This window comes from Phaethon aethereus (assembly GCF_964289735.1).
Source record: "Phaethon aethereus genome assembly, chromosome: 5".
NCBI lineage: Eukaryota > Metazoa > Chordata > Aves > Phaethontiformes > Phaethontidae > Phaethon > Phaethon aethereus.
This window is the reverse complement of record NC_138579.1, coordinates 71798048-71812285: the sequence shown is the minus strand read 5'-3', so window position 1 is coordinate 71812285 and position 14238 is coordinate 71798048. Positions and strand designations below refer to the sequence as shown.

Sequence of the window (14238 nt, the reverse complement as noted above, 5' to 3'; positions counted from 1 at the left end):
TTGTCTCTGTAACACGCTCCTGTACAGAGAGAGCGGAGGTCTCAGTAGAGCAGTACTTACTGGAAGATCTTAAGGGGAACAGTTACATTAGTTTCTGTAGGTTGTTGTGGAAGTCTGTCTTCTGCAAATTAGGCAGCCTACGTGGTTCTTACCTCAGATTCATCTTTTTCTTGCGGCTTGATTTGTTTCAAAGATGGGCGAGCCTTCATGGTTGCAATTTCAGTAAGCAAAAGACTGAAGAACACTGCTTCCATGTACATACAACTTGGTCCTTTAAAAGACCAACAAACACTGTATGGAGATTATGCAATGTGCAAGGAGACTTCGACCTTTCCTTGTGCATATAGTTAATGAACTGTTTGCAAGCAAATGTCTTTAAAATGATGTGGGGTTTTATATTTAAATACATCAACTGCTAGATGCTCTGCTATTGATCAGTGTTTCTGTTTGTGAGATGATTGTCCTTTGATAGATGCTTTGTAGATTGAGTTTTGTATCTTAGAATGACTGTAATCTTTTTGTAAGAAAGCTTGCAAAAACTTTGAAGTTGAATGCTATTTGAATATCTTTCATATTCAGTTTGATAAAAGTGAGCTAATAATCTCTTCTGGAGTCATCATAGCTTTTTATTAGAAAAATCTACAGTATTTTGGAATCTGTCCTTTAGGGTTGCTTTTTGCAGTGTTTCCTTAAGACGTTTTAAGGAAATATTCCTTAAGATCCTTAAGGAGTCCTTAAGATATCCAAAGAATGTTCTTGTCTAGGAAGAACTTCGTAACTCCTGCTACAGTGGAAAATATTTGTGCTTTGGTAACCCTGCAGAATTTGCTGACTAGTTTTACTTTCTTCTTTTGTTTCTGGAAATTGGAAGAGGGACAGTTTGGCATGAGGGATAGATTCACAGAAATCTTTGCAAAGGAATACATGACTTGAATTCATCTTGAACTAACCTGCCTCCCTGTAATCCACTACTTGTATAACTGTAGAAAATATTCAGAATTGCTGCCACCAGATGGAGCGGGAACTTCAGTCAGTATACAACTGGAGCACTGGTATTTAAAAACACCCGCACCCCCACCCCCAAGTAGAAATCCCAGGAAATTACAACCTCAAGATTTTAAGATATTTTCATTCTTGGTTCAAGGTGTTTCTCTTCATTGTTATTCCTGCTTGCTCAGGCAGCCTTTCCTGAGCTCTAAATGCGTGCCTCGGAGCTAAGCTGTCCCAGCCCAGCTTTGTTTAGAACAATTAAAAAAAACACCCCGCGGCCCCCCCCCCCTCCCCGGGGCTTTTCTTACCAGGCCTTCTCAGTAGTATGTGATCAGGACTCGGAACGTGAACCAGGGCCTCTCAACACATCCTCAGGATCACTGACATCTCAAAGCATTTCCTCTAGGTCTGTTTTCAGGTGGGATACTGATCCTATTTGGGTTCAGAGGTGCTGAAAATCCAGCAGGAAAAGCTAGCTGCAAGTAAATGGAACTATTAGAAATCACTTTTAAGCATGCGTGAGAGCTTGGCCTCCCAGCCATCAGCCTTGCCGAGGTGCGGTTCCTGTTGCCTCTGCTTATTTACACTTATGACTTACTCTTGCCATTCCCTTTCCTACATTAAACATCTGAGAATCCTTTGTCCTTTGAATGAAAGTAAATCTAGCATGTGTGGCTGTTCTGCACCTGGAGCATAGCGACTGTTCTTCGTGGCCCTTCTCGGGCCTCCTTCCTCGGGCACGTGGCTGTGGGCGAGGAGAGCCGCTGGCTCAGCACCGAGCCCTCGGCTGGCAGCCGGAGGAACGTGAAAAGGTTGCAGCGGTGGCTGGAAACCGGCCCAGCGCAGGAAGGTTTGAGGGCGCTGGAGCCACGCTGGCAGCTGCCTGGGCGTAAAACAGGCGAAGCGCGCAGACCTCGGGCAGAGAGCGCGTTGCCCCAGGGCTGCATCCCTCAAGGGGGCTGGCAGCGGTCTGGGGGGAGGACTTGCCACGAAGACCTGAATGCGGGTCCCTCTCCTCCCCCTGCTGAAATGGCAGTGGGAGGAAACTGCATGCCTTGGGGAAACCGGCTTCTCGTGTCTGCCTGTAGCTTCCCGAGAGCGCTTTCTCCACCCCACCTGCCCATCCCCTGTGGTCCAGGTGCCTGCCTGGTCTCGGTGGCACTTGTTTGCACTGCACGAAGCACTGACTCTGGGAACAGCAAACAAATGAACAATCCCCCTGTGCTAGGTCAAGCCGAATGCTGCTACTTCTTGCCTTGAGAACATCGTGTTTACTGAGCCTTTTTCTGTGCACCTTTAGCCTAAAATGCTCACTGGTACGGTGGTTGTAGGTCTTTGCTTATGTCCTGTGGGGAGGGTAAGCTGTGAGTTCTCGTGAAGGGCTCTGGCTCCAGGGTTACCTTCTAGGCGCAGCCTCAAGCCCACAACTAACGTCGTTCTCTTGACAAGAATGGTTGCAAGGAGCCAGTCTCACCAAGAAAAGCGATCTGCAAAGTCCTTTTTTTTTTGCACAGATTAGCACTTGAAAGTCCAGGATGCTGATGTCCTGCTGAAGGATCACAGCAGGTCTTTCTGAAGCCAAATAGTGTGACCCGATTCCTGATCTCTGCCAGTTTGGCCCAGTTATTTTCACAAAATGCTGCTCTGATGACAGGAACTGCCCGAGATCAGATCAGACAACTGCCAAAACCAAGCACCCCATTTACGCAGACTGCCCATCACTCCTGCTACTAACAGAAGCGATAGAACATCAGACCTCTGGGATCGACGACTTCACCAGCTCAAAAAAAGTGAAGGGTATGTCCATGTACTCCTCGTCCTACCACAGAATTGGTCAAACAATAAACCTGTTTATTAAAAGCAAGATGCAGTTCTTGCCATATGAGCAGAACTGAACACTACTCTGTTCCAGGAACATAAAAAATGGTGGTGGTTGTTCTTCTTGCTTTGCTGTGAACCAAAACTAAATGTTTCTTCTCTGAAATCAAAAGTAAAAATGTGAGTATGGACAATTCAGTGGAAAGGAACAGATAAAAGACGTATTTTTGAAAATACTGGGAATTGAATTGGGAATCAGGTCGTATAGGACCCTGCATGCACTGAGAAGTACAGAACACGTGCATATCATCTGTGGACTCCTTCAATTTACTTATACCTTCTCCTTCCTTCTCATCCAGGTGAGGATACTTCTAACACCTGGAATTTCTATTTTGTATCTATTTTTTCTATGTTTTTTTTTCCTGGGGAGGGCGAGTTGTGCCTGGTGTTTGTACGCAGAATTTGCTGCCGGGGGCTCTCCGTTAGTGAGATTTAGGAAAACCTCTGTGGTGCCGCTTTTGGGAGTCTGCCCTTGCAAATCGAGGCGAGAGGCCTGTCCCCAGGGTGCAGAAGAAACTGGGCAGGCTCTCCTGTCTGTGCTTTCCAGGTCGCGCAAGAAGAGCTGATACCGGCCGCAGACCAGAAGCATGTTCAGATTTCTCCCCGAGAAGCCAAATGCCCTATTTTCCACGGGTTTCTCGTACGGATGAGTTGTGAGCAGGCACAGAAGAGTTTCTGTCCTGTGCCTGCCTGGGAGACAGGTAATTTTTTTCATGGCAGCCTGCACCGTGCTGTCTCGAGGGCTGCCGGCACACCGCTGTTCAGCTGGTGCTGACAGTGCTTGCACAGCACCGCGGCCCCCTCCATCCCTCCCTGCGGCCGCCGTGAGCAGGCTGGGGGCGGGCAGGGGACGCAGCCGGGACAGCTGCCCCGAGCTGACCGAAGGTGTACCGTGGCCCATGCCACGCAGCCTCACGCTCAGCAGGAAAACTGGTACTGGGGGAGTCTTTCCAAGGCAGCCGTGGCCCGGGGATGGCTGGCGGTCAGCCTGCTGCCGAGAGGTGGCCAGTGGTTGCCGCCGCATTGCTTGTTTTCCTTTTTTTTTTCCTCCCCGTGCTTGTTAAACCGCCTTTATCTCGACCCTCGCGTTTTCCATGCTTTTGCCCTTCCAGTTCTCTCCTCCATCCGGCTGCAGGGGGAAAAGAGCGTGCGAGCGGCTGGTGGGGGCTTAGCTGCTGGCCAGGGGCAACCCTCCAGTTTCCAACCTTACTTAACGCCCGATACAGAAGTGGCCTCGCTCCAGGGTGAATGGAGGGCCTGCAGTCACCGGCAATGGGAGATCCCCCGACCTGAGCTGGGGAGGTGGCAGTGTTGAATTCTCAGCGCGTGCCTTCTGTCCTTTGATGCTTTTCCAAGAGGCCTGCGTCATGATCTCAAAGGTAGAGCGAAGTGCAAGAGCAAAGCTCTGGCTTCTGCAAGGTTGTGCAAGGGGCTAGGTCTGCCACCTCCCCACTGCCCCATGGGGACTCAGGTGGCCAAGGGACACAGGCATCTAGGCGACCCCTGCACCCCCGCTGCCCCCCACTGCCCCCCCAGGGACCCAGGCGTCTGTCCCTGTTGTGTCCTGTCCCCACCCCAGGCACAGGCAGGGGACACAAGGCACAGCTCACACGTATTTTATTTATTGTCCCCGACTGTGACAAAGGGGCTGTGCCCAGAGCGTGCCCAGGCACGAGGGGATTGTCACCAAGGTGGGGGGATGACATGGTGTGTCACTGTGGCTGCAAGGACAACACGTAGCGTCAGCACACATTGAAGGTGTCACTGGGGTGAGGGGACAATGTGGGGTGTTACCAGGCTGGGAGGATGACGACATGGGGAGTCCCTGCATGTCACCGTGTGTGGGGACATGGGACATCCTTGTGTGTTGTCGTGTGGGGGAAGACACATGGAGCCTCCCCATGTATGTGTGGGGACTCTTGGGTTACAGGTCTGTCCCCAGATATGTAACAGGACCCAAGACACGTCCCCATCGGCTGTGCCCCATGGTGACACAGATGTCCCATGTCCCTGTGTCCCCCCGCTGTGTGATGCCGTGTCCTGTACATCAACCCATGCCCCTGCGTGTCCCCGTGTCCTACCCGCGCTCGCAGATGAGCTCGACGACGCTGTGCTCCATGGGGACAGGGTCGAGGCAGCGGTGGGCGGCGCTGGCGGCCACCTCGTCCAGCAGCCCCTGCACCACCCGCTCGTCAGCGGCGAAGCGCCAGAGGTAGAGCTGCAGGTAATGGCCGTCCACCTGCACCTGCTGCAGCCCGAAGCGCCCCAATGTCCGCAGCCGCACGCACTCCAGCAGCGTCTTTAGGCTGATCTTGATGATCCCAGTCAGCACCGACACCTGGGATGTGGGGACAGCAGGGACATGTACCACAGGGGGACAGGGATGCCCCCAGGGCAAGAAGGCCCCGAGTCACATCTGCACAGGGATGTGGGGACACCCCTCGCCAGGCCATCAGCTCCCAAGATACTGTCATCCTGGTCCCCAGGCCCCAGTGATCCCCTGAGTCCTGACACAGGGGATCTGGGGACACAAGGGACACGTGGCACAAGGGAATGGGGGCTCCTTCAGCCTGGGTTCTTCAAGTCCCACCAGCATGGGCACATGGGTGACACGAGGGACACCCTTGTCCTGGCTGCTATTCGCAAGCCTGCACACATGGGACAGTGGGATACAGGGGACGTGTGGCACAGGGGGACGGGGACACCCTTGGTCTGGCTGTTGGGAGCACAGGGAGGCCCCGAGTCAAGTCAGCATAGGGACACAAGGACACCCTAGCCCTGGTCATCAGCCGCAGGGACCCCAAGTCCTGACACGTAGGACAGGGGAGCATCAGGGGACAGTGGGAACACCCCTTGTCCCGATCATCAGCTGCTGGGGACGCCCTGGGCCCCAACGCCTGGGTCATGGGGACAGCAGGGATGTATGACAGCTAGGAAGGTGGGCAGTTTTGGGGACAGGGGGACCAGAGGGGCCCTTGGGGACACAGGGATGTCCCCATGGCCTCACCTTGTTGAACTCGACGGGGCTGAAGATGTCAATGCGTTCGGAGAAGAGCTTCTGGATGTTGCTGAGCAGGTGGGTGTCCATGGGGGCGCTGGGGATGGCAACACCGGGACAGTCAGGGACATGGGGACAGTCAAATATTTGAGAAAATAAGGGGGTGTGGGGGCAGGGACACCAGGACAGTCAGAAGACAGGGGAATGGGGACAGAGACGTGGTCAGAGGACGAAGGGACGATCAGGAGATATTGGGACTGTTTGGGGACACAAAGACAGGGGAACGAGAGGAGGCGTGGTGGATGTGGGGGCAGGCAGGGAACATGGGGACGGTCAAGGACATGGAGAGACGAAACAATTGTGGGACGCAAGGCACATGGGGACCATGAGGGGACACTGGGACAGTCAGGGGGAACATGGTGATGGTTGGAGGATGGGGATCACCAGGGAATTTTGGGACAGTTTGGGGTCATGAAGAAGGTCATGGGGAAGATGTAGTGGCTACCACAGGGGTGACACAGGGAGCACAGGGGTGACAGGGCGACCCTGGGGGTGACCAGGGAGGGTCTAGGGTGTGGCTGAGAGGTGGCCTGGGTGACGGGGCTGACCTGGGGGTGTAGCTGGGGGCGTAGCGCCCGGGTGCCCGTGAGCTGCTGTAGACGGAGAAGGCGCGCCGGCTCGAGTCGCTGCTCTGCGCCCGCCGCACACCCTCCTCGAAGAGCTGCCCCACCTGCAGCACCACACCTCTCAGTGATGGTATCCCAGAATACATCCAAAACACCCTCTGGGACGCCCCTCCAAACCACCCAGGACCCCTCAAATCCTCTGTGACCCTCCCAAACCCTTCCGGGACCCCCCAAAGATCCTCAGAGACCATACAGGGACCTCAGGCATCCCCTCTTGGCCCTTTAGGGACTTTAGTCCCCTGCCCGGAACCCTCTGGGAACTGCCAGGGGACTTCAGGAACTCCCGCAGAGGCCTTCTGGGGGCTTCCTAAAGTCCTCAAGGGCCTCTTCAGGGACCCTCTGGGACATCTGGGACCCTCCGGCGGACTTCAGACCCCGCCCAGCCACTCTGGGCTCCTGGTGTTGCCCCAACCTGGACATCGATGGCGGTGATGTCCTCGACCACACGCTTCATGACAGCACGAACGTTGCGGGGCTCGACGGTGCCCAACCAGTCTCGTGTCTCCACGCTCTTCCTAAGCATCTGTGCCACCGCGGCGCCCTGGACCTGCACGTAGTGGTCCAGCAGCCGCTGCGCTGCCCCCCGTGCCTCTGCGCACAGTGCCGGTCCTGGTGTCACCGCCGGGCCTGTGTCCTGGGGGTGCAAGGGACACGGAGACAGGTGAAGACATGTAGCAACACCCTCAACACCGCCGTGCACAGCGCTATCCCCACCGTCACCACTGGCCCTGTGGCTTGGGGTTACATGTGCGGATGCCCTCCTGTGCCTCCACCATCTGATGTCCTGGGGGCACAGGGACATCAGGGGACACATGGGATGCTCTCCGGGCCACCCCACCTGCAACAGCATCACTGTCATCCTCAGATCTGTGGGGCATCTGAGGGGACTTGGGGACAAGCAGAAACCCCTTGGGGACATGTTGATGTGCCTTAGGGGACATCTGGGAGACACTGGCGCTGGTAATGACCCTTCTGCCTCCACATGCACTGCTATCCCCAGGGTCATATCCTGGATGGACATGGGGCCACAGCAGGGCACAGGGAGGGACTTGGGGACATTTTGGGGCACACAAAGATGGAAGGAAGATCCCCATACCTCCAAACACACCATCATCCACACCACAACACCCTGGGGGGCCATGGGGCCACAGAGGATCTCGGGATCATTTGAGGTCCCGTAGGCCCATTCAGGACCCCCTTGGGGCCATTTTGGGGACAATCAGACCATTCTGGGTCCACTCAGGGATGTTTTGGAGGAGGCAGAAGGAAGATCCCCATGCCTCCATGTACACCATAGTACCCACCACTGTGTCCTGAATGGACACTGAGACACAGGGGGGTGCAGAGCCATTTTGTGACCTCTTAGGGACGTTTAGGGTCACCTTAGGGCCATTTTTGGGGCAATTGGAGCAGTTTTGGGGGGCTCACCTGTGGGGGAAACTGCTCATCAGTGAGAGTGAGGATGTAGCTGATGGTGGTGGCCTCATAATCAAGGCAGAGGCGGGCGAGGAGCAGCAGCAGGGCTGGGGGTGCTGCGGGGGCCCCCCGCTCAGCTGGGCCGTCGGCAAAGCCCCGGGCGGTGCGGCAGAGCCAGCGCACGAAGGCCACCACCAGCCCTTCGCGAACTGCCTCCACGCAGAACTCCCCCTGCAACCAAAAATGAAGGGTTACACCCCAAAAATACCACCCTGGGGCCCTAAAACCCCAAGCTACCCTGTACAAACTCCAAACCGTCCCAGTGACCCCCAGTCTGCCTTGTGCAAGCCCCGACCCACCCTGTAAAACACTCAAACTTCCCTGTGCCAAACCCAGATTGCCCCAGTGACCCCCCAAACTGCCCCAACACCCACTCCGCGCCATCCCACAGCCCACCTTGAAGTAGGGCAGGCTGGCGAAGGCGACATCCTTGGCAGTGAAGAGCTGCACGTAGGCCAGGACGGCCTTGAGCTGGCCGAGGATGGAGGAAGCGAGCGTGGCCAGGAGGTCAGGCAGGCCGGGACCCTCCTTGCCGGGGGGCCGGGGGGCGGCCAGCGCCTGGCGCACGTCACCCAGGCAGCCCAGGAAGAAGGTCTGCAGCGCCCGCAGGTAGCGATCCACCCGCTCGCGCGCCGCCCGGGCCACCAGCGCGGCGCCCGCCTCAGCGCCGGCCGCGGGCAGCAGCTCGAGGAGGGCGCGGAGGCGGCGGTGGAAGCGGTCGAGCGCCCGCACCAGCAGCGAGGTGTCACCCAGGCCCCGCTCCAGCGCCAGCCGTCGCTCCAGCAGCTGGAAGTAGCGGGTGGTGAGGGTGGCAGCGAAGGCTTCCAGGCGGCCATCCCCAGCCCCCGGGCGCCCCTCGAAGAGGCTGCGGTAGGAGGCCGCGAGGAGGCACAGGTTGCCCACGAAGGCCGAGCTGCCACGGTCGACAAAGTCGAGGATGTCGGAGGCGGGGGGTGGCGTGGCGGCGGTGCCAGAGGGGTCAGCCGGGGGCAGCTCGGCCTCCAGCACTGCCAGCTCGGCCTCGAGGCGGGCGCCGGCGTGGCTCAGGAACTCCTCGCACAGCTCCTCAGGTGGCTCTTCCAGCTGTAACAGCATCTCCACGCACTCGGTGAGCTCCTTGGGGTCCAAGGTGTCATCCCTGGGGGGGTGAGGGAAACAAGGGGGTTATGTGGGGGTGGTGGGAGGTTCCGGGGTTAATGGTGGCAGAGCAGGAAAACGGGGAAAAAGCGATACAAGTCATCAGTAGGCTTCATCATTAAAAAAACAAAGGGGAACCAGCATGTTCCAAAGTTAAAAGTGGCTACAGTAATAAAAAACTCACTAAAGATCATCAGTGCCAGAGTTTACAACAATAATGAAAAATCACTCAAACTCCTCAGTGGGTTCCAGAATTATCCCTTTACCATAAACACATGAAAAAAAAACCATGTTCACAACCTTTAACACAACCTTTTAAAAGCTCTCGGTAGTGGTCAGAATTATCCCACTTACTCTATGAATGCTCTGCATAAGGGATGGTTCCTGGGTTTGCTATTAATATGCTCCAGGGTAAACGTCCCCCTCTGTAGGATGTTTCTTGGGGGCTGTTATCATTAAGCTCCAGATTTAACACCCCCAACCCCTTGAAAAGCTGCCTCCTGAAGCTGTTATCAGTAGGTTTCAGAGTTAACGTACCACAACCACCCCCCCCAAGGCGGCTGTTTACTGGAATAGCTATCATTAGTCTCCAGACTGACCCCCCCGCTGTTCCCCAGAGCTGTCATCAGTAGGCTCCAGAGTGAACATCCCTCAAAACCCCACTTCCCAGAGCTACCATCAGCAGGCTTCAGAGCGAACGCACCGGAGGCGGGCGCGCAGGCGCTGGGCGAGGTCGGCCATGATGGCGTGGCTCTCGTCCTCGATGGCACGGAAGGAGGGCAGGTGGCGGTAGTGGCGGAGCACAGCGCGGGCACGGGCGTGGCAGCGCAGGGCCCGTGCAGGCTCCGCCCCTGGCGCCGCCCACTGCCGCAGCCGCCCCGGCACCTCCACCAGGGACTGCAGCTTCCGCAGCAGGGCCTGCACCCCTGGGGGGCCGGGGCAGAGTCAGGCACGGGGTGGGGGGGGCCATGTCACAGGGCAGGGCCAGCCACTGGGGCGGGGTTAGCACGTGTGGGTGGGGCCAGGAGCTGGCTCTGACCCCCTGCAGCCCGCCCCCCCGCCCCGATCTGCCCCTCAGCACCCCCCACCCCGTTACCTGCCGCCAATACCCCGGATCTGCCCCCGGCATCTCCCAACACACCAGATCTGCCCCCTACCCCCCGTATCTGCCCCCAACCCCCCCGATCTGTCCCCCAAGGTCCCCCAGCCCCCTTCAATCTACCCCCACCTACAAGATCTGCCCCAAGGGTGCCCTCAACCCCAAGAGCTGTCCCCCGACCCCCCAGATCTGCCCGCCAAGCCCCAAGATCTAACCCCTAAGGCCTCCCTGAACCTCAAGATCTGCCCCCCAACACTCCAGATCTGCCCCTCCACACCCCAGATCTGCTCCCTGGGGTCCCCCTGCTCCCCGTACCGGCAAGCTGGGCCCCACGGCGGTGCCGGTCCTGCAGCGCGGCGCTGACGCGGGCGCTGGAGGTGCTGATGGCGGCCATGTTGGCAGCCAAATCATCCATCTCGGCCTCCATGCGCCGGAAGTCGACCTTCATCTTTCGGATGGTGTCTGGGGAGAAGAAACCGGATGTCTGGGTCCCTCCCCTCGGCTGCCTGGGACCCCCCAGCCCCCCCGGACTCCCGGGTCCCCTGTGCTGGGTGCTCACCGGTGGCAGAAATGAACTTGTTGTAGTTCTCGTAGAGCAGCGTCTGCATGTCACTGTCGAGGGCGCGGATCTCCCGCCCCAGCGCGGCCTCACGGGCCAACAACTGCCCCAGGGGGCACTCGCTGCGCACCTGGAGGGGGGCAACAGCTGCACAACTGCCCCCCAACCCCACTGCCCGCCCCGGGGCCCCACTGCCCACCCTGCAGCCCCCAAGTTTAACCCCTGGAGCCTCCAGTTGCCCCCCCGGGGTCCTCAGCTGGCCCGCTGGGGCCCTAACCACTCCACAGCCCTTCTGGGATCCTCAGCTGCCCCTTGAACCCCTAATTGCCACCCCGGGGCCCCTCCCAGGATTGCAAACGGTCCCCCCGCAGCTGACACCTGGGGAGCTCTGGCTGGCTCCCAGGCCCCTAAATGCCACCCCCGGTCCCTCCCGGGATCTGGGAATGACTGCCAAGAGCCTCCTTCTGCCCTCCGGGGCTCTCCTGGGATCCTCAGCTGGCCCCGAGGAGCCCTAACTGCCCCCTCAAGGAGTCCTAATTGCCTCCCCCAACCGCCCCTCGGGGCTTCGATATTGTCATCATCGACAAACATACAGCATCCTAAAGAGTGCCTATGGAAGACGATGTACAGCACACCCGTCGGACCTACAGATCATCTTCTGGGGTCCCTTAGGGCCCCGGGGGTGTTCTGAGGGTCCTTCGGGGGCCCTACAGAGTCCCTCTGGCCGCATGCCTTTACGGGGGCTGCACGGTCCTTTTAAAGGGGCCAATCGGGATTTCACGGCGCCCTTTTGGGGCCCCCGTGGGGTCCTTGGGGCCCCCCTCCCAGGGGGAGTCTGCGGGGTCCCTGTCGGGTGTCTGCGGGCGGGGTCTCCACAACGACCTCGGGGGCTCCCGGGCCGGGGGGGGGAGGTCGCTGTGGGGTCAAAGGTCACCTTAGTAAGGAAAACTTCCGGGTCGAAGTGGGGCCCATTGATGTCGGCGGGGTCCGGGGCCGCCTCTGCCGCCTCCGCCGCGGGCGGTCCGTAGTACCGCTGGAGCGGCCCGTGGGGACGCCGCCACCCGCTGCCGCTGCCGGCCTCGGGGCTACCCCCAGCCCCGGTCCCCGCCGCCGCCGCCGCCACCTCCGCCATCGCGCCGGCACTTCCGGCCCCTCCGTTACTTCCGGCCCTTCCCCTCGCGTCACTTCCGCCGCCCGGCGTGTCAGGGCGGTCACACCCCCGGGCCGGCCCGGCCCCCGGTGTGTGTGGGGGGCACACGGGCCGCCGTGGGACGGAGAAGTGGAAGGAGGCGGCAGCCGCCGAGGGGTGAGCGTCCGCCGGCGACCCCGCCTCCGCCCCCCTCCCTCCCTCAGCCCCTACCCGCCGCTGTCCGTCTGTCCCCGTGCCTCCCCGGTGTCCCCGGGAGCCCCCTGCGTCCCCGTCCTCGTGACAGGCGACACCGCCTGGGCCTCCGTCCCCGCAGGGCTGCGCGACCCCCCCGGTCGGTGCCGGCCCCTGGGGCGCCGGGGCCGGGGAGACTGGGGCGGTCCGGAATGCGCCGGGGCCGGGGGAGGCTCCGGCGGAGCCCGCCCTGCCAGGCGGGCCTGGGGCGGGCGCGCCGCTCCGCGGCTGGGCTGTAACGGAGGCCTTCGCTTTGAGTGGCCTTAAAAAAAAAAAAAAAAGAGATGGACGTATTTCACTCGCCCCTAAACTCCCTTTCTCCTGCCTTCACATTCCTCCCCAAAACGGAGGAGCAGCCAATCGGTAGCAGCAGCAGAGCATCAGGAACGTCCCGGTCCCACAACACGCGTGCCACCGGGACAGGGCCGGTGGCTGAGCGCGGCAGCACACGTACGTCCACCTGTTACGCCGAACGGCCCTCGCTGAGGATGGGTTTACTTAAGAACAAGGCACCATGGTCGCATTTTGGTTTTTTTTTTCTCATTTTTCCCTTTCCATGTGATGCTGATCGAGCCCCCTGGCACCTGCAGCTTCCCCGAGACCTGCAATCCCCCGGTCTTCAGACGCTTAACTACATTCTACTAATTCCAGTCAACAACTAGGAGCGTATGGATTCAGAAAGTGATTACTTTTGGTATTTTATCTTGTCCTATTATTACCAAGAATTTTTTTTCATGTTTGCTGCAGTGATCCCAGCTGCATGTTATACGTGTTAGCTAGTGTGTTAATTGGCGCATTAGCGTCCAAGAAAAATACAAGTTATTCTGTACGTAACGGTTTGGAGATGCACCTTCAGATGGCGCTGCAAAACCGCACTTAAAATAACAGTTCACAGAGGAGTTCTAATTCTTGGTTTGTTACAAGCATCAATAAACCCACCTCCAAATATTTTGTACATTCACCTTGAGCTGTGTGTGTGAAGGAGATCTGCTCTCTAATTTTTATGCCTCAGAAAAAACATTGTAATATTAGGACTATGGGCAAGCACTGAAACCAAAATAAACAAATTGCTCAAATAACTAGATGTTTAGAAGATGTTGAAGAGCTGGGTGAGAGGATATCTTCAAGAGGGTCAGTCCCAGTGCTCATGCTGTTATGTATTTGATCCTGCACCCTACCATCGTGCTGCTTTCAACTGCTGTGTTGCTACTGTTGTGATTAACCCCCATCCTGAATTCTTCCTTCTCTCAGATTTTGCGCTTCCTCAGTACATTCGCTGCAGAGCAAAATTCTTTTGCAACACGTCTACAGGTCAGGCATCCTAACTCAATTTTTCCAAGAACTTCCTAATGTTGCAGCTCTACGTTTCAGAGGGTTGAGCAAGGTTACACGGTGCCATAACCTGTTCCTGAAACAAGACGCCGTACACAGATGGATCCTCCCCATGGAATTCATTGCCTGGCAATGCTTACAAGCTTCCTTTGCACAATGAAGTCTTGGCTCCAGCCATGTGCCGATGCCTAACGGCAGCAAACACCACACCAACGGGACACAGACACCGGGCAGGAAAAGCAGACAGCGGGAACCTGGAGAAATGCCCGGAGCCGGGGCAGGAGAGTACGCAGTGCCCACAGGGTCCAGCCAGGGGACAGAGGAGAGCAACTGGAATTGCTGCCTTCCAGCACGGCTGCGCTGGAGTGGGAATCAGAGGGAGGCACAAGTCACCTGAGGTTCAAGAACCTTTAACTTCAATTTTTCAGTTTAAAACTCCTGAGGTTAATTAAATATAATTTTTAAAATTTTTTTTGAGGAATTCAAAGGATCAGAGACAAAGCATTAAAAATAGCAAAAGGTTTCCTTTTCAAAGAAAGGCCAAAGGCAAGTCAAACCTGGACCAACAGCTGGACTATTTAGTACCCAGACCAACACAGAAAGACACTAAAGACAGTTCCCCGCTGCAGCTCAGCTTCTGGAGTATGGCTTGTTCAGAGAGAAGACTGGAGATACAAGTCGTCTTCTGAAATGGCAGAGGCA

General features: G+C 57.5%; 1 protein-coding gene across 1 annotated transcript; it reads right to left on the bottom strand.

Annotated features, from left to right (window-relative positions):
* Nucleotides 1-4945: 4945 nt before the first annotated feature.
* Nucleotides 4946-13014, bottom strand: VPS51 (VPS51 subunit of GARP complex; the record flags this gene model as incomplete). The annotated part of the gene is made up of 10 exons (XM_081999932.1): nt 11758-13014; nt 10824-10953; nt 10580-10726; nt 9869-10091; nt 8425-9166; nt 7981-8199; nt 6965-7186; nt 6475-6596; nt 5876-5963; nt 4946-5206 (listed from the first exon to the last, which is right to left on the bottom strand). The coding sequence occupies exons 1-10, from the start codon at nt 11953-11955 to the stop codon at nt 4946-4948; spliced, it is 2352 nt and encodes a 783-aa protein (XP_081856058.1). The 5' UTR covers nt 11956-13014.
* Between the last annotated feature and the right edge of the window lie 1224 nt (nt 13015-14238).